At 39.9% G+C, this 25,720-nt stretch overlaps 1 protein-coding gene across 5 annotated transcripts in view; it reads right to left on the bottom strand.

Moving 5' to 3' along the window:
• The window catches only part of LOC136864204 (TBC1 domain family member 22B), a 276,001-nt gene that overhangs the window by 235,254 nt on the left and 15,027 nt on the right, over window positions 1-25,720 (bottom strand). For 2 of the 5 annotated variants that reach the window (XM_067140888.2, XM_067140890.2), the window contains 2 exons: window positions 10,130-10,225; window positions 2,952-3,180 (listed from right to left, as the gene is read on the bottom strand). In XM_067140888.2, the coding sequence (XP_066996989.1) occupies window positions 2,952-3,028 (77 nt within the window). In that variant the 5' untranslated portion in view covers window positions 3,029-3,180; window positions 10,130-10,225. Of the gene's footprint in view, window positions 1-2,951; window positions 3,181-6,297; window positions 6,375-10,129; window positions 10,226-10,645; window positions 11,350-25,720 lie in introns of all 5 variants that reach the window. The other 3 variants (XM_067140892.2, XM_068226209.1, XM_067140893.2) reach the window with 3 other exon arrangements.

Below are 25,720 nucleotides of genomic sequence, written 5' to 3'. Positions count from 1 at the left end.
TGCCAGACTAAGCCACATCAAGAACTTTTTGGCTTTATTCCTCCTCATTATGGCTTCTTTCACTTTATCATTCCACCAAGATGTACTTTTCTCTTCAACTCTTCTGCTTGTTCTTCCACATATTTTATCTGCGCTACCAACCAGTCTTGCCTTAAAATCATTCCAATCTTCATTACCATTGGTTGGTTTGCAATGAGGAGTCTATGGTCACTATCAAGGCTCTCACTAGGTATCACTTTTACATCATGCACCTTTTCTACACTTGGCCTATCTGTGATAAGGTCTATCACTGATCTATACTGACCATCCCAGCTGTATCTCGTTATCTTGTGGCTATCCCGTTTCTGAAACCACAAGTTCTTCACCAGAAGTTGGTTTTGTGTACAAAGATCAAGCAGAAGTTCACCCTCCTCATTTTTTTTTTTTTTTTTTTTTTTTTTTTTTCGCAAGTTGCTTCACGTCGCACCAACACAGATTGGTCTTATGGCGACAATGGGACAGAAAAGGGCTAGAAGTGGGAAGGATACGGCCATGGCCTTATTTAAGGTACAGCCCCAGCATTTGTCTGGTGTAAAAATGGGAAACTACGGAAAACCATCTTCACGGCTCCCGAATACTGGATACTGGCCGCACTTAAGCGACTGCAGCTATCGAGCTCAGTCCTCCTCATACCAAATCCATATGGACCAATAATTCCTTCATAACCTGACCTATCAGTTCCTACCTGGGCATTAAAATCCCCAATTATCATTATGTTCTCTTCATCATTGATTTCATTAACTGTAACTTTTGTAATAGGAAGATTTAATAGTTTGTGTTAAAGTTTGGTATTTTTCCTTTAAATTAAGGGAATTTCTTTACTGTATGCATAATTTTGATAAATCACAGCATTCTGACAAATGAATTAGCTTTTCTTCTACACTGCAATGTGTATAATATTACTAGGGCTCGGATGTTTAAGACCTAAAAAACAGTCCAAATAAGTAAGCAAATATGACCTCAAAAGTGACGAAATATGACTTCAAATGTGACGAAATATGACGTAAAAACGACAAAATATGACCTGAAAATGATTAACCTAAATATGGCCATTTTAAAATAAGTTATAAATCGAAACAGCAATTCCTTTGATACATATTTGTTAAGTAAATTCTTTATTCTTATTTTCATATTAATTTTCTGAATATAGGGCCTACATGTTTAGCAGTTATTCACAGTCTATTTTACTTGATTCACTTTTCAAACATTTGTGAATACATACCAATAAAGCACTAAGTTTGCTAACATTATCAGATCACACAACATCTGAAAAGTCAAAACATGTTTTTACCCTTCATTGGTGGTTTGAATTACGAGAAAACTAGAAATCAATCTATTTTTAAAAAATATTTTGGAATGTTTAAGCCCAGATTTTATTAATATTACTCAAATGCGTTGAAGTTTGAATTGAGCACCACGAAACAAATTATGTAGATGTCTTTTGATACATTATGGTAGGGTGGCAGGTCAAATAGTGCTCCTTTCTACGTCACGAGACGTTATTGGTACATATTTACATAATATCAAATCACTGCTGTCGAGTATGCACTTATGTTGAAAGGTACTGGTACCTTCTCCTCTAAGAACATCATTTATCTTGCCACACACAGCGAAAACCGTCATTTCGATTAACCACGCTTTGAAGTTTCCGTTTTACACTAACGCCAAATATTCCATATGAATGTTGTGCTGAAAGTTCAACACTTCTCACAATTTCAATACTTGAATGAATTTCTAAGCTGGCAGCTTCTAAACGAGTAATTGCACTCCATATAATTCCAATGTTCGACTTAATATATGCCAAACATTCTGACAAACTGTTGGAAAACAATTCCTGCGCCATATTGATAGAAGAGGCATAACTAAAGATGTGGTACGGAGAAGCAGTTTTGTAAATACTAGTTCTAATTCGGAAAGTTGAGGATGATTGTGCACAGCTAGAGCTGTCGCCAAACCGCCGAAATATGACGTTTCTACGAAAATAGCTCAAAATATGACTTTATGACAATAAATAGTCAAAATATGCATATATATGACAAATAAAAATCATTTAATTGTGACGATAATCACCTGATTTGCACCAAAATCCAGTCAGGCAAGAAAATAGAGACAAAAAAAAAAAAAAAGTGACTTTTCCGAAACATCCGCGACCTAAATATTACATTCTTCTGTGTTATCAAACTTTAGTATTTTATCATTTATAAAATCATTTTTATTTGTTTATTATAAAATTACTTCCTAATTTAGAACTTAGGTCATGTCCTTAAAATGATATTTAATAAATATTTGCGTAAAACATACTAACCTACATATCAATAACATTAACATGTAATATTAATGAACTGTGTAAACCACACTACGCTATATATTAACAGCGTTCACACATCCACAGATACTGTATTTTAAAAAATCATTAAATTAGCTGATGCATCCCAAATTGTCCCTATTTCTGAAATCAAATTAGTACAATGGTTAATGATGAAAAATGCATTTAAATTTCATTCCAAATATATTACTTACAGATATTTCCCATCTATATTCCCTGTGTTCCAAGGTATAAGAGGTTATTTTACATCTTGCTACAAGCTATTTCCTTACCCCTAATGGAATTGTAAAACAGAAAAATAGGATCAGTTAATTCTGAAAGAAATTTTGATATTTAGATTTCATGCTTTCACGGCATGCATTAATAGACATAATAATATAGTGAAGTCTACATGAAACGTAATGTATTTCACCTTGTTTTCTTGACATGACGAAAGAAGAAAAGCTATATTATGTCTGTGAAATTTTGATACTTACTGCCAGTATTTACAGGAATAAAAATTTTCTACTCAGAATTTGTTTTAAAAATAATGTAAAAAGTGCTCCATGATACATTAGTCTCCCCAACTTTATAAACATAAACCCACCTGCCAGGAACAGCTTTAGCATTTTTCTTCCAAAATGATGCTTTACCCTCCTGATCACTCTCTCCAACACCTTCCATTTCATAGAGTTTTCACACGTACTTCATATTTGAAGAAAAATTAATGTTATTGTTACAAGTGTAACAACTTTTACAGAGTACATATCTCCAAGTAGAAAGGATAATTTTTACTTAATGAGGTGTAGAATCTACATCTTCAATGTACCCTTAACCTGAAACAAAACAAGAAAGCCTATTATTATTATTATTATTTACGTCGCACCGACACAGATAGGTCTTATGGCGACGATGGGATAGGAAAGGCCTAGGAGTTGGAAGGAAGCGGCCGTGGCCTTAATTAAGGTACAGCCCCAGCATTTGCCTGGTGTGAAAATGGGAAACCACAGAAAACCATCTTCAGGGCTGCCGATAGTGGGATTCGAACCTACTATCTCCCGGATGCAAGCTCACAGCCGCGCGCCTCTACGCGCACGGCCAACTCGCCCGGTTAAGAAAGCCTAAATTACATTTCAAATGTAATGCAAGAAAAATAAATCAAACACATTATGCTTCTCACTAGAAGCTCACAAAGAATAAATTCTGTATCAGAGAGAGAGAGAGAGAGAGAGAGAGCGCGTTCACATGAGTGCGCCTTGTCTGTAAAAGCTATCTAATACCGATATTCCATTTCTTTCATGACTGAAAGAAAATCTTGCCAGTTCTTAGAATCCAGATGGTCTAGGAAATGGTATCTAGTAAATAATGTTACAATTATTGTGAATGACATTGTATAACAACTGCCATGATAGGTAATGTGACCGAGCGAGTTAGCCATGCAGTTAAGGTAGCGCAGCTGGAAGCTTGCATTCGGGAGATAGTGGGTTTGAACTCCTCTGTTGGCAGCCCTGAAGATGGGTTTCCCATTTTCACATCAGGCAAATGTTGGGGCTGAACCCTAATTAAGGTCATGGCTGCTTCCTTCCCACTACTAGCTCCATCCTATCCCATCGTCGCTGTAAGATCTATCTGTGTCACTCAACGTAAAGCACATTATTAAAACAAAAGTATTTTGAAGGACCTAATATCCTGATTATCGACAGTGACAACTCGAATATAAGTAGCAAGCAAGAAAGTAAGTACTTAAGCATGTCACTATAAACTGTTATACTTAACAGCGCAAGATCTGAAAGGTTTTATGAATTAACTATACATGTCAGCACTGTTGGCTCTTCTGCTTGTATGCTCTTACTTCGAAATCATTACTTAATTTTAATTTCCTCTTGACCTCCAAAGACTTGATGGTAACCTGCTCTCCTCCATTCACCTCGCACGACCCCACCACTGAAGCTATTTAACACATTGAAGACGATGACATCCCTTGTGGAGTGAAAGGCATTCATACAAAATATCATTTGTACTGAGTCCAAGCTCCACAATCTCAAGTTATCGCATCAAACTACCAATACCATCTGCTGTTGCATTATATTCTGTGTTCTCGTAAGGTGTTCATAGATTGCAGTGTGGTGCCCATTCCCTTCTCTGCATAACAGACAATGGAATTTTACTGATATCTGTCACACCGTTTATGCAACCATCAGTATTAAATTATTAGTGGGAAGGAAAATAATGTGAATTGGAGTCGATTATTGTTTTTTGCTACATGCTATAGTTACATTACTTCAGAAAATACTATAATAGACCTTCGGTGCTCCATTATCCGTGGCTCACTCGGCACAGAAATACATATAACTTAAATTCAATTCTTGTTACACAACTGTAAACTCCAAGGAAAACTTTGAATGGCATGTAAACAAACACGCCCTACTGCCAACCTAATAACTGTATGTCATGCCAATACTGGTACACACATATAGTAACTTTGAAAATAAGATTGAAACTTTGGTTATCAACTAGGAATTAAATTATGCATTTTCCTAGCCCATTACAATCTGAAATATGTATATTGCATTTCTGCAGTTTACCAATAAAATACAACTATTCAACTCGGCGTTAACACGCTAATTTGATAAGTTAAGGTTAACGTGTTAACACGCGAGGCTTTATCAAACATGCTGGTACCTAACTTCTCCTTTATCTCTTCATAAGAAATATTCTCCTGCCATTATTCTCTCCAATTCTTACCAGTAATTACCACTTCTTTTATGACTCATCTCCAACTTTTGCTCAAGATATATATATTTTGCTATTTGCTTTACATCGCACCGACACAGATATGTCTTATGGCGAAGATGGGATAGGAAATGCCTAGGAAGTGGAAGGAAGCGGCCGTGGCCTTAATTAAGGTACAGCCCCGGAATTTGCCTGGTGTAAAAATGGGAAACCATAGAAAACCATCTTCAGGGCTGCCAACAGTGGGGCTCGAACCCACTATCTCCTGATTAATGGCTCAAGATATTAAAACAGATGGCATAAAACATGCAACAAAGACATTGTTCATACAATCTACCCACATAATAGAAGACCGTGGAGGATGGAAACGGGTACAAAGAAATATCTTCAGAGATCACAATCCTCAGGATTGAGGGACCGATATAGACAGACAGACAGACATGGTTATTTCCTGTAGTTTAAGGACTGAGTGCTTGTGTTAGTCTTACTACACTTTTCTTCATCTACACACAGTACACTGCACTACCAAGCACCATAAAAACATGCAACAGTGAATCTCCATGTAGGGTTGCTGTTAGGAAGGGCATCCAGCTCTAAAACTAGGCCAAAACATACAAACACCAACCCCACCCACCCACCCAACCTCAAGAAATTGGAAACAATGCCAGGGAAGAAGATTCTAGCTGGAGTTAAGGTAATAACTTAGGCTTTCCAGTCAATCGATATGTGATCAAGTTCCAAAAAACTTGAGTGGGTCAAAAATTAAATCATGCAATACACTTTCACACTTTTTGTGTTTTTCATTTTAGTTTCTTATCAGTCACGTATGGAGCCAACTTTTTTGTTTCTTTAATTTCTATCCAAAGAGAGCTTCTTTTCTATTGCTTAATTTTATTATCAGCCCAAAGTATGGTAATATTAATCACTGTGTGCTGACCCACTTAAAAGATCATATTATTACTTTAATGAAGTCAATCTAAATCTCTTTGATATCGTCTTTTCTCTATATGTTTAATGTTGCACTAACTCATGTAGGTATTTGATGATGATGGGATACAAAAGAGGTAGCACCCTGGCCTTATTTAAGGTACTGTATTGGAATTTGTCTGGTGGGAAAATAGGAAGTCACAACATGCTCATCTTCAGTGGTAATTAAACCCACCATCTACTGAATGTAAGCTTACATCTAGATGAAATATACTGTGTACCAACTTGCTCACTTTGGGTCTATGACTTCTGGAAGCAGATGAAATCTCAGGAGTACTGGCATCACAGAGATGTGGACATCTTACAAGAGCTGAAAGAATGTATGGAACTACCTACAAAATCAGTCAAAATACTGAAGTACTGGGCTGGTCCGAGAGAATTTTCTCCACTGGTGTCCATCAGGTATGGACACACTTTACAACTGCTACAACAGTTATAACATCACTCGGGACAAACAGGATATAATGTAATGAGGTTCAAATCAATTTATACATTTTTGAACAAACAAGGTAACACATAGCCAAACACTATTTGTTAACCTGCAGGTCTACATATGGTTTAGTCTGCAATTTTGGCTACACCAATATGTTCCATGAACATTCCTATAGACCTCCTATCCTGTTACATCCTCCTCTTAAAATACATGGAAGCAGAACTCTACACATGAAATACATGGAAATCACACCATTAGCAACTTACACGATATAATGTCATAGGAAAATGAAAGTAATGAAATGATTATATATTTGTTGAAGTGGGACTGATAGGCTCAAAAGGTAGAGTGCTAGCTTTTTGAGCCCAATTTGATGAGTTCAATTCTGCCTTAATCTGCTGGAATTTGAATATGATCAAATATGCTCATGTTGAGGGAGGAGGAGGAGGAGGTGGATGTGGAAAGGATGGTAAATAAACTCCATTGTCATAAAGCAGCAGGAATATATGATATTAGACCTGAAATTGTGAAATATAGTGGGAACACAGGGATGAAATGCCTTCATAGAGTAATAAGATTAGCATGATTTGTTAGTAAGTTACCTCCTGATTGGAAAAAAGCAGTATTTGCACCTATCTATAAGTATGGGAACAGGAAGTATTGGAACAACTATCAAAGTATTTCATGGATCAGTATATGAGGCAAGGTGTTCACTGGCAATGTGGAAGAGAGGGTGCATTCAGTGGTTGAGAGTAAGTTGCATATAAACCCATGTAGTTTCTGATCCCAGAGGGGTTGTCAGGACCAGTTTTTTTGTATGCATCAGGCAACCGAAAAATACTACGAGAGTAATGGGCAGTTATGTTTTTGTTTCATAGATCTAGAGAAGGCATATGACAGAGTATCGAGGGAAAAAATGTTCATCGTACTGGGGGACTGTGAGATTAAAAGTAGATTATTAAAAGCAATCAAAGGTGTTTATGTATGTTGACAATTGGGCTGCAGGATGGTCGAATGAGTTCTTGGTTCAAGGTACTTACAGGGGTTAGACAAGGCTGTAATCTTTCACCTTTGTTCTTCATAGTTTACTTGGATCATTTACTGAAAGGTAAGTGGCAGGGAGGGATTCAGTCCAGTGAAAATGTAGTAAGCAGTTTGGCATATACTGACAGCTTGGTCTTTCTTTTTTTTTTTTTTTTTGCTTGTGGCTCCATATCGCACCAACGCAGATAGGTCTTACGATGACGATGGGATAGGAAAGGCCTAGGAGTTGGTTCGAACCCACTATCTCCCGAATACTGGATACTGGCCGCACTTAAGAGACTACAGCTATCGAGCTTGGTGAGAAAAGTATGAATACGACAAGCAGATTAAAGTAGATGTAGGATGAAGCAGTTACGTGGAAATGAAAAAACACAGGATAGGCTGGCATGGGGAGCTGCATCAAACCAGTCTATGGATTGATGACTCAAACAACATCATCTTCTCCACATTTACCCATCACCTTCTCATATCCTTCAGTTCTATTTCCAACTCTCGCATTGAATTATTCCATTTCTCAAATGCAAGCCAAAAGATACATGGCTTGAATTGTGCGGCCAACACACTCGGTCAGAGAGGAAGGAGTATCAGCCAGTTATTAATGTACATCGGTGTTCATAAAAAGTAGAACAACTTGAAAGACTAGAGATAGAAAGTTCATATTCACAGAACATGTTCATTAGTACGTTCTGCAGAAACAATTAGCATTTTAGTCACCCAGGTTCAGCATGTGTCCTGTTGCCAAGTAGGCAATGGGTCCTCTATGGACACTGATAACTTGTTCTATGCGTAATAGCACTGATGCGTATAAGGTGCGAATGTCGTCCTGGGGTATAGCCACCCATGCTGCCTGGTTTCACAGTTCATCTTTGGTGGTTGGCATTGGGTCACAGTGCTGCACCTGTCGTTTAACCATATCCCACATATTTCCAATTGGTGACAAGCCCGGTGATTGTGTGGGCCAGGACAACAGTCTGACATCCTGTAACAACAAGAAAGCACGTGTTTGTGCAGCAACATGTGGTCGCACATTGTCCTGCTGTAATATGGCATCTGGGGTGTCGTGCAGAAAGGGTATGGCTATGGATTGCAGGATGTCATTCATGTAGGTCAAACTAGTCACAGTGCCCTGGACACGTACCAACTTTAATTTCCGGTTGTACCCAATAGCATCCCACATCATAAGGCCTTGAGTTGGCGATGTATGTCTTTTGCGAATGCAGTCAATGTGATGCCTCTCCCCTGCCTGCGGCGAACCAAAATTCAGCCATCATTTTCAAACAAACAGAACCAGGATTAGTCCAAAAACACTATCTGCTGCTATTTCTGTCACCAGTGACATCGTTCCATGCACCATTAAAGTCTAGCATGTTTGTGCACATTAGTCAAAGGTAGGTGGACAACGTGCCAGTAACCCAAACCGCAATAAACGGCGACGGACTGTCACTCCTGATAGTGTACGATGTGTTACACGGTTCCACTGTTGCACCAAAGCCAAGGAGGACGCGCATCTGTCCTGTAATGCCATTCGGATGAGGAGTCTATCTTCTCATTGGGTGGTCTGGGTGGTGCGACCAGACCCATCACATCATGTTCTATGGCCTTCTGCCAACACACTTCGTTCCACACAAGCAGCTATTTCCCAGATGGATTCATCACGTTCTCTCATGCCAACAACGTGCCCTCATTCAAACTCAATCATTTGACAGTACGGTTCTCACATACGTCTGCGAGGCACCCTGCACATCTGCTCAAGTCACACTGATCCATTACCTTCGGTTTATAGCGACAACGGGAGCTGCAGGCACATTGTACCAATCGATGGTGGTGCGCAGAGATATCGATGTGGACTTTGAACCTGAGGGCTGACATGGTTCAAATGCTAACCATTTCTTCAGAACATACTTTTTTTTTTTTTTTTTGCTGGGGGCTTTACGTCGCACCGACACAGATAGGTCTTATGGCGACGATGGGATAGGAAAGGCCTAGGAGTTGGAAGGAAGCGGCCGTGGCCTTAATTAAGGTACAGCCCCAGCATTTGCCTGGTGTGAAAATGGGAAACCACGGAAAACCATTTTCAGGGCTGCCGATAGTGGGATTCGAACCTACTATCTCCCGGATGCAAGCTCACAGCCGCGCGCCTCTACGCGCACGGCCAACTCGCCCGGTTAAGAAAGCCTAAATTACATTTCAAATGTAATGCAAGAAAAATAAATCAAACACATTATGCTTCTCACTAGAAGCCCGGTCAGTCAGAACATACTAATGCACATGTCCTCTGAATACGAACTTCCTATCTCTAGTCCTTCAAGGTGTTCTGGTTTTTTTGAACATGAGTGCACTTTGCACTAAGCTGAACCGCAGTTCTCATATTCAAATGAATTTAACCAAAGAATTAAGGGGTATATGCTAAATGAACAAAAGAAATTGCAAGTTAAAAAAATAAGGCTAAGAAATTTTGCATGGTGAGAGTTACATTTTAACTCTAGGAAATTCTCATTTGGAGTTACCAACTGAAAATGTTACTTAATTTCTCAGTTTAATACAACACTAACAGAAGCAGTTTACACAAAATGAAAAGGAGATATTACCCATGTCAGCTTTGTGTCAGATGTTTTACACTCTCAATACAGACACTCTTTCTATGGCACCTTGCACATGCTATTGTTCTTTCTCTTGATAGTACCCTATAAAAGGAAACACATATTCTTTAAGTATGCTAGTTCATTCCATTACAGAAAAAACAGACATGTTAAAAGATAAATAGTACCATAAAGACATGATAAAAATGAAAAGACAACCCAAACCCAGGGTGACTTTTCATTCTTCACAAGGAGGATTTACATTGTACCATAAAGGTGGATAGGTAAATAAAACACACAACACTGGCAGTGTTAAACTTTAAGACTAAGACTTATTAATTACTACTAACTGCACGCGCGCACGCACACGCACACACACACACACACACACACACACACACACACACACACACACACACACACACACACACACACACACACCAGGACACAATTTACACTACAAAGTACACTCAATTACACCAGTTATATAGTACATGTTCACACTGTTCCACTAGTTTCACTTACTGTATTTTCTCAGGCAGTTCCACAATTATACTTTCTCTACACTATCACAGCCACTTAGTTCACAGGTCGTGCTCAATACAGTCTCACAATCCTGTATGTTGTAGACTGTCCATACACTCACAACAGACTTTGTTTACAGTCCCTTGCCGACCTCACTCATGCTGCACCAGACACACATGTTCACTCATAGCGGCTGTTGAACAATGACAGACAGAAGTGAACAAACGGATAGAAATCCACTCAAACTGTGCTGTTCAGCTGCAATGACTCTCACACAGAGACTCATACATACAGTCTGACTCCTCAACTTCAACTGAACCACTGAACTACCTGAGCTCATCTAGCCTGCGTGAAATATGGCGGCCGACCCCTTCCAGATATTTTGAGAAAGGATAAGTCTCTAGTGTCCTCTTGATTTCAAATGATTCGCTATCATCTTCATTTTTTTCTCTCCACTGTCGGGAGGCCTCCCGTGAAATAACGGAGCAGGCCCAGCTCGTTCCTGACTGACAGCTGAGCGGCAAGGAGCAGGGCCCCAACTCAGTGACGTCACTCACAGCTTGGACCAGGCTAACTACTTCTTCCTGAGTCCTTGTCATAAAATGGCGGACACACTAATTGTATTTTTTCTTTTGCCTTTCACGTCCTCATTAGGGATGTAGTCTTCCTCTCTTACTTGTTCCAGAAAGATAGTGACACGGTACCTGGAACAAATTTCCAAAGTACTTTCTCCACTCACAGATAAAAGAAAAATTGTAATTTTTTTTATAAAAGCCACTAATGTACATTCCAGAGACAAGATAAAGTACAACTTCTTCAACTTCCAGTCACTTAAATGGCAAGTTCAAGGAAGATTTTGAAATATATCATAGGTCACTCCTGACAATGGATGTCACATGCATCTCTCTCATAGAGATATAAATCAAGTTAGAATCAATATTGATGGTCAGAAAAAAACTCAAAAATATTTACAGACCCCTTCAACAGAACTACTCCTGTAGTCAATGATACTGGCATATCAAAAATGTTTTTCTCCCTCTCTTACATTCCAACTCACACACACAGTCTGACTCCTCAAATAGGACTGAACCATTGAACTACATGAGCTTGTCCAGCCCACCTTTTTTAGGAGAGAGTTTTATCAAATATGAATTCTTGACCCTTTGCAAGAAGACCTAACCCCAGACATGGTGTTTTTCCAAGAATACTATTTAATCATCATCTTCCCCTTCTTCCTTGCCTTAAACCCAATTTAAAGGGGACCAGGCAAGTTGGCTGCATAGTTAGGGTTGCACAGCTGTGAGCTGGCATTCTGGAGATAGTGCGTTCGAACCCCAGTGTTGGCAGCCCTTAAGATGGTTTTCCGTGGTTTCCCACTTTTACACCAGGCAAGTACTGGTGGGGCTGTACCTTAATTAAGGCCACGACCGCTTCCTTCCCATTCCTAGGCCTTTCCTATTCTATCGTCACTGTAAGACTTATCTGTGTCAGTGTGACGTAAAGCAAATTGTAATTTAAAACAATTAATTTCTTTTTAAAGGGGACCGATTGACTGGCCGACTGACCATCTGCATTTACGGCTGTCGCCCAGCTGGCAGATTCCCTATCAATTGTTTATCTAGCCTTTTCTTAAATGTTTTCATACAAGTTGGAAATTAATCAAACATTTCCCTTGATAAATTATTCCAATTCCCTACTCCTCGTCCTATAAATGAATATTTGCCCCAAATTGACTTCTTGAATTTCAACTTTTTCATATTGTAACCTTTCCTACTTTTAAAAGCATATTTTGTCTTCTAAGGTCATTCCACGTCATCTCTCCACTGACAGCTCAGAACATACCACTTAGTCCAGCATCTCGTCTCTTTACTCCCTGGGGCCAATGACCTAGATGTTAGGCTTCCTTAAACAACACGCATCAGCATCCTAACTCCCACGTCTTCCCAGCGCAAGTTTACGGAATTTGATTAACACTACTCTTTTTTTGTTTGTTTTGAAATCACCCAGAACAAACTGCACTACTTTCCTTTGGATCTTTCACAGTTCTTGCATCAAGTATTCCTGGTGTGGGTTCCATGCACTGGAACCATACTCTAATTTGGGTCTTACCAGAGACTTTTAAGCTCTCTCCTTTACATCCTAACTACAACTCCTAAATACCCACATAACAATGTGAAGAGTTCTGAAACCCTTCTTTATAACATTGTTAATGCGATTACCCTAATGAAGATCATTCCTTATATTAACACCTAATGACTTTCAGTGATCCTCATGAGGTACTACCACTCCATCAACAAAATAATTAAAACCAAGAGTACTTTTCCTCTTCGTGAAACTTACAACCAGACTTTTCATCCCATTTACCATCATACCATTATCCGCCGTCCATTTGAGAACACTATCTAGGTCTTTTTGTAGTCGCTCACAATAGTGTAACTTATTTAATACTCTATATAACATCGTCTGCAAACAGTCATATCAGTGAATCCAGTTCCTTACTCGTATCATTTATATACTGTATATATAACGACTTGCCGCGGTGGGGAGGCTTGCGTGTCCCAATGATGCAGATAGCCGAGCCACAGGTGCAACCATATCGGATGGGTATCTGTTGAGAGACCAGACTAACGAATGGTTCATCGAAAGGGTGGTAGCAGCCTTTCGGTAGTTGCAAGGGCGGCAGTCTGGATGATTGACTGATACGGCCTTGTAATAATACTCAACATGGCTTAGCTGTGTTGATACTGCTACACGGCTGAAAGCAACGGGAAACTACAGCCGTAACTACTTCCCGAGGACATGCAGCTCTCTCTGTATGAATGATGTACTGATGATGGCTTCCTCCCGGGTAAAATATTCCGGAGGTAAACTAGTCCCCCATTCGGATCTCCGGGTGGGGACTACACGAGAGGGGGCGATCATCAGGAAGATGGATACTGACATTCTGCGAGTCGGAGCGTGGAATGTTAGAAGTTTGAATCGTTGTGGTAGGTTAGAGAATCTGAAAAGGGAGATGGATAGGCTAAAGTTAGATGTAGTTGGTATAAGTGAAGTACGTTGGCAGGAAGAACAGGATGTTTGGTCAGGCAACTACCGAATTATCAACACGAAATCAAACAGGGGAAATGCAGGAGTTGGTTCAATAATGAATAAGAAAATAGGGCAGCGGATATGCTACTACGACCAGCATAGTGAAAGAATTATTGTCGTCAAGATAGACACCAAAACCAATGCCCACCACAATAGTGCAGGTCTATATGCCTACTAGTTCAGCGGATGATGAAGAAATCGAAAGAATATATGAGGAGATAGAAGATTTAATACAATATGTAAAAGGCGACGATAATCTAATTGTGATGGGAGACTGGAATGCCGTGGTAGGCCAAGGAAGAGAAGGTAGTACAGTAGGAGAATTTGGATTGGGACAAAGGAACGAAAGAGGAAGTCGGCTGATTGAATTCTGCACTGATCATAATTTAGTCCTTGCCAATACTTGGTTCAAACACTATAAACGACGACTGTATACGTGGACGAGACCTGGAGACACTGGAAGGTATCAAATAGACTTCATTATGATTAGGCAGAGATTCAGAAACCAGGTGTTGGATTGCAAAACTTTCCCAGGAGCAGACGTGGACTCTTACCACAACTTGTTGGTCATGAAATGCCATCTGAAGTTGAAGAAATTGAAGAAAGGAAAGATTGCAAAAAGATGGGATCTAGACAAGTTGAAAGAAAAGAGTGTGAGGGATTGTTTCAAGGAACATGTTGCACAAGGACTAAATGAAAAGGCTGAAGGAAACACTATAGAGGAAGAGTGGAGAGTCATGAAAAATGAAGTCAGTAGGGCTGCTGAAGAAATGTTAGGAAGGAAGAAAAGATCAACTAAGAATCAGTGGATAAGTCAGGAGATACTAGACCTGATTGATGAAAGACGAAAATACAAGAATGCTAGAAATGAAGAGGGCAGAAAAGAATACAGGCGATTAAAGAATCAAGTGGATAGAAAGTGCAAGGTAGCTAAGGAAGAATGGCTGAAGGAGAAGTGCAAGGATGTCGAAGGCTGTATGGTCCTGGGAAAGGTAGATGCTGCATATAGGAAAATCAAGGAAACCTTTGAGAAAGGAAATCTAGGTGTATGAATATTAAGAGCTCAGATGGAAAGCCACTTCTAGGGAAAGAAGACAAAGCAGAAAGATGGCAGGAGCATATCCAACAGTTGTATCAAGGTAAAAATGTAGATAATTTGGTTCTGGAACATGAGGAGGCTGTTGATGCTGATGAAATGGGAGACCCAATTTTGAGGTCAGAGTTTGACAGAGCTGTGAGTGACCTAAATAGGAACAAGGCACCTGGAATTGATGACATTCCCTCTGAATTACTGACTGCCTTAGGAGAAACCAGCATGGCAAGGTTATTCCATTTAGTGTGTAAGATGTATGAGACAGGAGAAGTCCCATCCGATTTTTGGCAGAATGTTGTTATACCTATTCCCAAGAAAGCCGGTGCTGACAGGTGTGAAAACTATCGCACCGTTAGTTTAGTATCTCATGCCTGCAAAATTTTAACACGTATTATTTACAGGAGAATGGAAAAACAAGTTGAAGCTGAGTTGGGAGAAGATCAATTTGGCTTCAGAAGAAATGTAGGAACACGTGAAGCAATCCTGACTTTACGTCTGATCGTAGAGGATCGAATCAAGAAGGACAAGCCCACGTACATGGCATTCGTAGATCTAGAAAAGGCATTCGATAATGTTGATTGGACCAAGCTATTTATGATTCTGAAGATGATAGGGATCAGATACCGAGAACGAAGAATTATCTACAATCTGTATAAAAACCAGTCTGCAGTGATAAGAATCGAGGGCTTTGAAAAAGAAGCAGCAATCCAGAAAGGAGTGAAACAAGGCTGCAGTTTGTCCCCTCTCCTCTTCAATGTTTACATAGAACAGGCAGTAAAAGAAATCAAAGAGAAATTTGGAAAGGGAATCACAGTCCAAGGAGAGGAAATCGAAACCTTGAGATTTGCCGATGATATTGTTATTTTATCTGAGACTGCAGAAGATCTCGAGAAGTTGCTGAATGGTATGGATGAAGTCTTGGGTAAGGAGTACAAGATGAAAATAAATAAGTCCAAAACAAAAGTAATGGAGTGCAGTCGAACGAAGGCAGGTGATGTAGGAAATATTAGATTAGGAAATGAAGTCTTAAAGGAAGTAGATGAATATTGTTACTTGGGTAGTAAAATAACTAACGATGGCAGAAGTAAGGAGGACATAAAATGCAGACTAGCACAAGCAAGGAAGAGCTTTCTTAAGAAAAGAAATTTGCTCACTTCAAACATTGATATTGGAATTAGAAAGATGTTTTTGAAGACTTTTGTGTGGAGCGTAGCATTGTATGGAAGTGAAGCATGGACGATAACTAGCTCAGAAAGAAAGAGAATAGAAGCTTTTGAAATGTGGTGTTACAGAAGAATGCTGAAGGTGAGATGGATAGATCGAATCACAAACGAAGAGATACTGAATCGAATTAGTGAGAGAAGATCGATTTGGCTAAATTTGACAAGACAAAGAGATAGAATGATAGGACACATCTTAAGACACCCAGGACTTGTTCAGTTGGTTTTTGAAGGAAGTGTAGGTGGTAAGAACGGTAGGGGTAGACCAAGGTATGAATATGACAAGCAGATTAGAGCAGATGTAGGATGCAATAGTTACGTGGAAATGAAAAGGTTAGCACAGGATAGGGTGGCATGGAGTGCTGCATCAAACCAGTCTGCATTTACGGCTGTCGCCCAGCTGGCAGATTCCCTATCAATTGTTTATCTAGCCTTTTCTTAAATGTTTTCATACAAGTTGGAAATTAATCAAACATTTCCCTTGATAAATTATTCCAATTCCCTACTCCTCCAGGTCCCTAGTGAACCAGTCCATTTGACCACCTGAATAAAATATGTGCTATATCTTGCTGGAATCCTACAAGTTCAGCTTCAATGGAATAACCTTTCCTTAACACAAGCTGCCTTCTCTCAAACCAGGTAGTAATTTTGCAAAAATCATTCTATCCCTTTATCTCTTTTTAGAGTTAATGGTCATTCATTATTTACGAATGACAGGACAGGTAAGCTTGGTGGAGTGTCGGGATGCATAAATGGGATGCCATGAAGTATAAGTTGATATTCTTCTTTACAAAGGTAAATAATTCAGGTAATTAAGGTACAGCCCCAACATTTGTCTGGCGTGAAAATGGGAAACCACAAAAACCCATCTTCAGGGCTGCCAACAGTGGGATACGAACCCACTATCTGCCAGATGCAAGCTCACAGTCGCACGCCCATAACAGCACGGTCAACTCGCCCGGTAAGTTGATATTTACATATCCTAGTTATTTCTCTCATAGCACTGAATTCTTGTTCGTTGAGCTCATAGTTCGCAGTATGATGCGCTTGCTTGCTTTTGTGTATTGTCCGCAAAGACTACTGAAACAAAACGATTGACAGATGTTAACACCATTAATATGACATTCTTACCGCTAATCCCCACACATCATGTTGCCAACTCACACACACTCCTTGATCTAATAATCACTATTAATACCAACTGAATCATAACTCATGGTCAGATGCCCACTCCCAGTCTTTCCCGACATGACATGGTTTATGCTGTGGGTTCCTTAAAGAGCCCCAAATTAAAGCTGAAATCAGTCACATACAAGGGATTTTTAAAAACTTAAATGCTCTTAACACACAATGGTGCAACATTCAGTATATAAATGATACTGACAAACAAGTAAACCATTTTAACAAAATTATTCTGACTGTATGACAGACACGCACCACTACATTCTGCCAGTGTGAAACGGCCTTGAAGCCGATGGCTTTCCCAGGAAAAACGCAATCAGATTAAAAACAGAGACGCAGTCTATAATTCACTCATCCCGGGGCAAAACTAGATAAGTCTTTTTCTTTTCTTTTTTTAAATTTTTGAAGCAACCTACTAAGGTCGGTACTCTCTATCCTTTGATGCCAACAAGGTAGCCTAAGTTATTTTGTCATAATACTGTAGAAATAGCCAAATTTTATTTCCAGATTATTCAAGAATACAAAACAGTCAACAGATAAGTTGAGTTATCTTGTTAATATTCTGAATATTGTTAGTAAAAGTGGCTCCGACCAGATAAGTCAGTTTGTCATGTGTGTAGTATTTTTCTGTTGTTATTGTGGACATGGATATTATTATCTTGTAAATGAATTATTAGTAGTGAATTTGCACAGTTGCCTTTGTTAAAGAGTACTGTTAAAATCTTACTATCTAACAAAACAGAAGGGTGACTTACGTAAATGAATTATTAGTAGTGAATTTGCACAGTTGCCTTTGTTAAAGAGTACTGTTAAAATCTTACTATCTAACAAAACAGAAGGGTGACTTACATCACTTAGGTTTTGACTGGTCCACATCAGAAAATAATGCCTGGTCAATATATGACAAGTCAATTTCATTCACAATCCAAAGCAAATACTTCACTGATGTGACAGAACAACACAAAACCATTGTTTAAAAAGCTGTTTCATATAATACAGAATGGTTTGACAGCAGCTGGTGAATCGGCAATTTTGTACGGTTTAAAAACAAAAAATGCTCAGGGATGAGTGAATTATTATGTGAAATATCTTACATTAGAAAATTTTGAAAACCATAAAAATAGTCCCAAACAGAACAACACAGGTAATTAGAAATGCTAAAATACACCACTCATATGACATTTTGAACATTCAAAATTCTACTCAGATGTAGACATCTCTTTGCAAAATGGGATTAAGCACAACAAGACAAATGGCAACAACTGTAATGTACCAATAGATGACCAAAATTCAAATTTTAGCTCACTCAGATGGACAAACAAGAATAAAGCCTCCTTCTCCTTCTTCTACCACAGGTGCAAACTGTCAGTTTCTATAAAACACTTTTCCGCCTTGTCAATACTTTACGTTTTATTATTGACAAGGTGAAAAAGTGTTGCATAGAAATTGAATATAAGTAAATACCGACAAGACTGCACCAACATGGTTAAAATAATCAATTCGGTGCGAACTGTGTCGCACATGTAGATTTGGCCCTGTTTTACAACTGGATGCCCTTCCTGATGCCAATCCTTCATGGAGAGATGTAATCACTATTGCATGTTTCTATGGTGGTTGTCTGAATATGTAGAGGGAAGTGTTGGAACAAACACACAAACACCCAGTCCCCGAACCAGGATAATGAATTAGACGCAGTTATAATCCATGACCCGACTGGGAATCGAACCCAGGACCCTCTAGACCAAAGACCTCAACGCTGACCAATCAGAAAAGCAGTTGGACAAAGCATTAGTAATTAACAGAAAATCCTCAAAAGTAAGACACAACGGCGAGTAGTTCTACTTTTCTCATGCAACTCCAAATGATGTTAAGAGCGTCTTCAATGAAATAAAGTCAGGGTCCACTGGCCATGATGGAATGAATCTGTCTCTTTTAAAAAGCAAGCAAATTTTGGGGCTTTACCTTAAGGCCATGGCCACTTCCTTCCCACTCCTAGCCCTTTCCTATTCCATCATCGCCATAAGACCTATCTGTGTCGGTGCGATGTAAAGCCACTAGCAAAAAAGTTGGTTCTGTCACTTTCTGATTCAGCCGTCCTTTCCATATTAACTTATTCACCATTTGTTGGTCATGCTTTCTGTTGTTTGCATTTCCTTCCTAGTTAACATAGGGTAAATTCAGATCACCCACTATAATAATGTTCTTTTCTGTGTCGCTCCCCATATAGTAGCTGATTATCTTTCAAATAATTCTGCATCAGCATTAGCGCCAACACCCCAAAATATATATATATATTTTTTTTTTTAAGATTTGCTTTACGTCACACAGATAGGTCTTATGGTGACGATTGGATAGGAAAGGGAAGGAGTGGGAAGGAAGTGGCCGTGCCTTAAGGTAAAGCCCCAAAATTTGCTGGTTGTAAAAATGGGAAACCATGGAAAACCATCTTCAGGGCTGCCGACAGTGGGGTTCGAACCTCTATCTCCCAGATACAAGCTCACGGCTGCGCACCCCTCACTGCATGGTCAACTCGCCCGGTCAAAAACATCTAGTTGCGTATTATCTTTAGAGATAAGTCTTACACCTAGAATTTTATATTTCTCATCCTTAACTTTTTCGCAGCATGCAAATTCATATCTCACCATTACGAGCACACCCCCTCCTATTATTCCTAACCTATCTCTACCATAAACACTCCAGTTCCGTGAGAAAATTATCACATCTATATTATCACTTCTCAGCAATGACTGAATTTCTATTACAACATCTGGTAGACTATGTGTATATGCATTAAATTGCTTAATTCTATACCTTTCTTTACAATGCTTCTACAGTTTTAACAATTTTATGCCATCCTCACTTGACTTCATGCTTCCCATACTGTCATCATCGCTCCCTAGTCCACCCCGTTTCCCTGAATGTACCTCCCCATAACTCTTCTAAACAAACTCCCTATAACTTATATGTACAATTGCAGTTCATGTGAAGACCATCTGAATGTAGATCCATATCTCATACCCACCCCTTAAGATCTGAAAATCTCAATCCCAGTTTCTCATATACCCATTCCATAAGATCATTTAAATCCCCAATCACCCTCCAGTCAGTATCCCTCCTGTGCAATATCCCACCGATAACAATCTCTACTTCCTTAAACTACTTCCGTGCTGCCATAACCGGATCCCACACATCTCTAAGAATGTTAGTACCTATTTCTGCTTTCCTTATGTTGTTGATACCAGGGTGGAAAATTATCACCTTTTCCTTGCCCTCCTCCTTCCCTTCTATTTTCCTAAACATCTGCGTTAACCAAATTCCTGCATGACACTCCACCCTGGTTCCCTTTCCTCCACATACTTTCCCCACATGCTTAACAACTGAGTCACCCATAACCAGAGCCTCAACCCCACCCTCCTCATTAGATCCCATCCTCTCCTTGTCTCGCTTAACTTCCCTGATGCCTGCAGAACCAATTTCCTCCTGCCTTCTCTCCCACCCACTACTATGTTCCACCACCCTTTTCCTACCTTTCTTTTTCCTGTTGCCTTGCACCTCCTCTGTAACACTTCCCTGATCTCCATCTTCCCTCTACTGATGTACTTGCAGTAACTCAAACTGATTTATCAGCGATACCTCTCCTGTACCCACTTCCTGAGAAAAATCCTTAGCCCTCATTTCCCTTTCCCTTATAATACATTATGTACCGGGCGGTACACCTCCACGCCGCTAATTTAAAATTTGCGCCAATTGAAACTCCTCTGCTGGAGGAAGTCTGAACTTTATCTACGGAATTAATTTTCAAGTTTCTCTGAAGATGTCACTACTGGGAAATGTTGTAGTTTCTGAACTGGGTCGTTTTCGACGCATTTTTGTTTCCCTATTGTAAGAAGTGTGAACTTTCTCTTCTAGAGGACACTACTGAAGATCAACAATAGTGCACCCTAGTGCGAAGTGAAAGAACTGGTTTTTTTTGGAGAAAATTTTTATTTCAAAAGTTTGTTTCTTGTTAAATTTCTTTCTGTTATTGTTTAAGTTGGCTGTATACCCCTTTCTTTCCCCTTGTTTTGTATTTAGCCAATCCCAAATTTTTAAAATTAATTTCTAACCAATCAGGTGTATCTTCTCCAAAGGGGATAGGTTGCTGTACCCTAGCCAATAAAGTGATTGTGGGCGGGTGTTTTCTTACCTGAAACGCCTCGAACTTTCCGCGAGAGTATATAAACTGCTGATTTTAGGGTCTCTGCGCCACTTCAGTACCATCTTTCAGTGTGTAAAGTACATAGCAGGGGGCGGGAACCGCCTCTTTCTTCGGGGAGCAGTTCTACACCAAGGTAATGGCCTTTTAATAACTTCTTTTCTTGCTAGCTCAGCAGTTTAACTCTCGGGGCGGGTCCGAAGCGTTTCTACCATGTAACCTTTTCCTAAAATGTAACTACTCTTAGCATCAATTATCTTTTAAGGCTACATATTGGGATAGAGAGTGCTTAACCCTCTCGAGCTCCCACTCATTTTGTTTTGAGGTGAACTTATTTCTCACAACCGATTCTTCCTTAATGTAAAGTAAATTGTTCTTTTCTAAAGTCACCTCTGTAGTATGGGATTAGCCCTTGCATTAGTGGCCTAGAGCCAGATTAGGTTTTAAAACAAATGCATTAGGAGTGCAGATCGCCTCCCCTCAAATTGTTATTTTAGAGGTCATGTAATTAACCTTCTTCTCATTTAATAGACCTCAGTAGGTTGGGTATTTTACCCCTGTGTATATGTCCTTAGAGGACAACTTGAAGGTGGAGTTTGGTGTGGCCTTTGATAGGCTTAAAGTTGAGAGTGAGTGGCTCTTTTTCGAAAACTGAGTGTTGTATGCCTCGAGGAGGCTTTACTGTGTAATTTGGAGCATGTGCTCCTGGGCTTGATTGAGGTCTTCTGCCCCTTTGTTGAATTCTGTATATCGTAAAGTTGGGCTAATTGCTCAGAATTGTGTGTCTGGCTCTCGGAGCACAAATCCTGTAATTGTACATTCTCGATTAGTGGTTTTGCTACTCTGTACCTGCCATTATTGTTATTTCTTGTTTTTTGAAAGGAAAATATAACCTTGTTAAATTTTACATTAACTTTAATTTCGTAGTTTGAGACCCGTTCAAGCCCGCACCTTCTTTCACCTCTACCTACCGCAAAAACATCGGTAACAAGTGGTAGCAGAGCGTGGTTGAATGGGTCTCAATTTAGCCCCTTTTGACGGCTAAATATTGTTTTGTTCCGAACTCTAACAATTTTCTCAGTTGCTGGAATTTTCTGATTTTTTCCAAATTGTTCTGTCATCATGCCCGGCCCTCGCGATGTTCTCCATCTTAACTATTTGCGCAAGGAGGAGTTAATCTATGAATTAACTATTAGAAATGTGCAATCTGGAGGCATGGTTGCGGTAGACACAAACAAGCTTAGAGAGTCCCCTGATTTGCCCATTTCCATCCCCACTTTGGGAGAGAAAGAAATTGACGACTCTCTTTCCACGATCACCGAGAATACTACTGGGCTAGCATCGGTAGCTAGTTTTTTTGATGAAAATGATCCTTCTCCTAATCAAATTAAGCGTGTGCAAGCCAGGTTATATCATTTTTCAAATAGAGTTAACGATCTGTTGTCTCTGAAGTTGAATGACGTTCAGAGGAAGGAAGCTAGTATGTTGCTTGAAAATATTTCTGAATTATCCAGTAAGGTTACCCAATTGTTAACTGGGGAAGTTCCTCCCAAAATCGATCAATCTACCACGATGAATGCAGGTAGCGAGGAAGAGCCTCCTAAGGGAGAAGTCAATAGGATAACCGTTGCTGCTCAAACTATCTCTGCCCCATTGGACAACGATTCTGAACGCCGTAACTCATTGAATAATGTACGTTCTGAATTAACTTCTTTGCCACTTAAACCTTTACCGACTATGTCACCTGGGTTCAGCAGTTTGCCTCATCCATTGGCAATGCTGCTCAGAGGTATCTCGAAGTTTTCTGTCAACACCACCAGTGAAGTTATTTCCTTCTTAAGGTTTTTAGTTGAATTTCAGGATCATGCCCTGGTTTTTTCTCTTTCTCCATGTCAAATTTTGCAAATCATCTATCCTTATGCAATTGGTGTTCTCTCTGACAAAATAGTAAGGGCCATAGCTGAACAGTCATCTATTGAAGATTTTCATGCACACTTGCTTGCAAATTTTATTCCTGCCCGCGCGAGGTCATCTCTGATTCAGAAGTACTATTATCGAGTACAGAGATTGGATGAAAATCTGGCTGATTTCATACAAGACATTAAGTTTTATACTAGGGTGTTTGCTCTTCATTTTCCTGAAGATCAGATTGTACAGGCTATTGTAGAAGGAATTTCACCATCCTATAGGTCATATTTGTGTTTCGCGGCGTGCCCGCAAACCTTCTCTGAACTTGAAGTATTGGCCGTCTCAGTGGAAGGAGTTAGATACGCCGATTCTTTGCGTGTCGCGAAAGAACCCCCGCCTTCTTTTAGTAATACTCGGCCTCCACCTCGCCGATCAGTCACACCCCGTAAATGTTACGCTTGCGGGTCGCCTGACCATCTTCGGAACAAGTGTCCATTGATCAAATCTAGTAGGGCAAATAATGGAGCTGGCTCAACACAAGGCTGTTTTAAATGTGGGGCTTTCTCACATATCGCCAAAAATTGCCCAAATTCAAATAGCACCCCCTCCTGCTCAACTTCTGGTGCAAATTCCACCAATGCCAATAATAAAAAATGACTAGTGTTTTCGGCTGAGTCGACTAATCCATCTTTCCAAGGCTCAGCCCCTGGTAAACAGATCGAAAATTCAGGGAACGTTCAATCTGAAAATCCATCTTTTGAATGCCCCAAAGAGTGTCTTAGGATCATGGCGGATTCCCCCGCACCTGTTCCTTTTCTTAAGATTGAGTTAAATAACGAGCCTATAACAGCTCTATTAGATTCAGGCAGTGTTTGTTCAATTATTTCGGACCAATGGTATTCAAAATTGAAATCTGTTTGTAAACTACCTTACTATGGCTCATCTCCTGTTCAATATGTTTCGGCTAATTCATCTCCATTAGAAATTCTAGGTTCTTTACAGGTCAAAAAATTCGTATTTTTAAATTTACATGGAAAATCAAATTGTTTGTGGCCAAGCACTTGTCTTGCCCCATTATATTGGGAGCTGACTTCATTTCCCACACTGGTCTTGTGCTCGATCTTCAGAGTAAGTCGTGCACATTCAAATTTGCTTCCAATTGTAAAATCCCCTTGTTAAAATGTAATTCTGCATCATGTTCATCTATTTCGCCTACCCAGGATGAGATGTTGTTAGACCTTAGACATCTACCTGAGGAGCAGGCTGATAGTATTCGTAAGTTGTGTCAGTCGTTTCCAGAGGTGTTCTCTGATACTCTTGGTGTTACTGACCTTATTGAATACAAAATTGAGGTCACGGATTCGATTCCTGTCCGTTTTCCACCTTATAGGCTCTCTCCACCAAAAATGAAGGCTCTGAAAGAAATCATCGATCAGATGTTGAAGGATGGTATTAGGCCCTCTAAGTCGGCGTATTCTTCGCCTATTTTTCTAGTCCCGAAACCCCAAGGGGGCTTCAGGCCTGTCATTGATTATAGGGCTCTCAATCGGAAGGTGGTGTTACAATCTGTGCCCCTTCCTGACCTTCATTCTTGTTTTTCATGGTTCCGTAAGGCCAAGTTCTTCACCATCTTGGATTTGGATCAGGCCTACAATCAAATTCCCCTGGCCGAAGAGTCTAAACATCTTACAGCGTTCGCCACGGATTGCAATTTGTATGAATACAACCGCGTGCCTTTCGGGCTCCCCACGGGAGCAGCTGTACTCACTAGGCTGCTAGATAGGGTCTTCTCTGACATCAAATTTGAGTACTTGTATCACTACTTGGATGATGTCGTCGTATTTTCGGAGACCTTTGAAGAACATCTAGATCATCTGCGAGAAGTTCTTAGTCGCCTTCGTAAGGCTGGGTTAACTGTCAAGTTGTCCAAGGTTGCGTTTGCTAAGCCCTCTATGTCATTCCTAGGGCATATTGTGTCACCTGATGGTGTTGCCGTCGATCATTCTAGAACACAGGCCATCCGTGATTTTAAACCTCCCAAGGACATTAAAGGTATCGCCAGGTTCATTGGTATGGTGAATTTCTTCAGGAAGTTTATTCCTAACTTCGCTAATAGAGCGGCGCCCTTAAACCTTCTTCGTAGGAAAGACATCAAATTCGAGTGGGGACCTTCTCAACAAGCCGCTTTTGAAGATCTTAAATTAGCTCTCTGTAATGCCCCTGTCCTTGCTATGCCTAATTTCTCAAAGAAATTCATCGTCCAAACCGACGCGTCGTCGTCAGCAGTAGCTGCAGTCCTTCTTCAAGAGACTGAACTAGGGTGGCGACCCATCGCCTATGCATCTAGGACCTTGTCGGCTCAAGAAGCCAAGTATTCCATCTATGAG

This window comes from Anabrus simplex, chromosome 2, assembly GCF_040414725.1.
Source record: "Anabrus simplex isolate iqAnaSimp1 chromosome 2, ASM4041472v1, whole genome shotgun sequence".
Classification (NCBI taxonomy): domain Eukaryota; kingdom Metazoa; phylum Arthropoda; class Insecta; order Orthoptera; family Tettigoniidae; genus Anabrus; species Anabrus simplex.
This window is presented reverse-complemented; position numbering and strand designations above follow the sequence as displayed.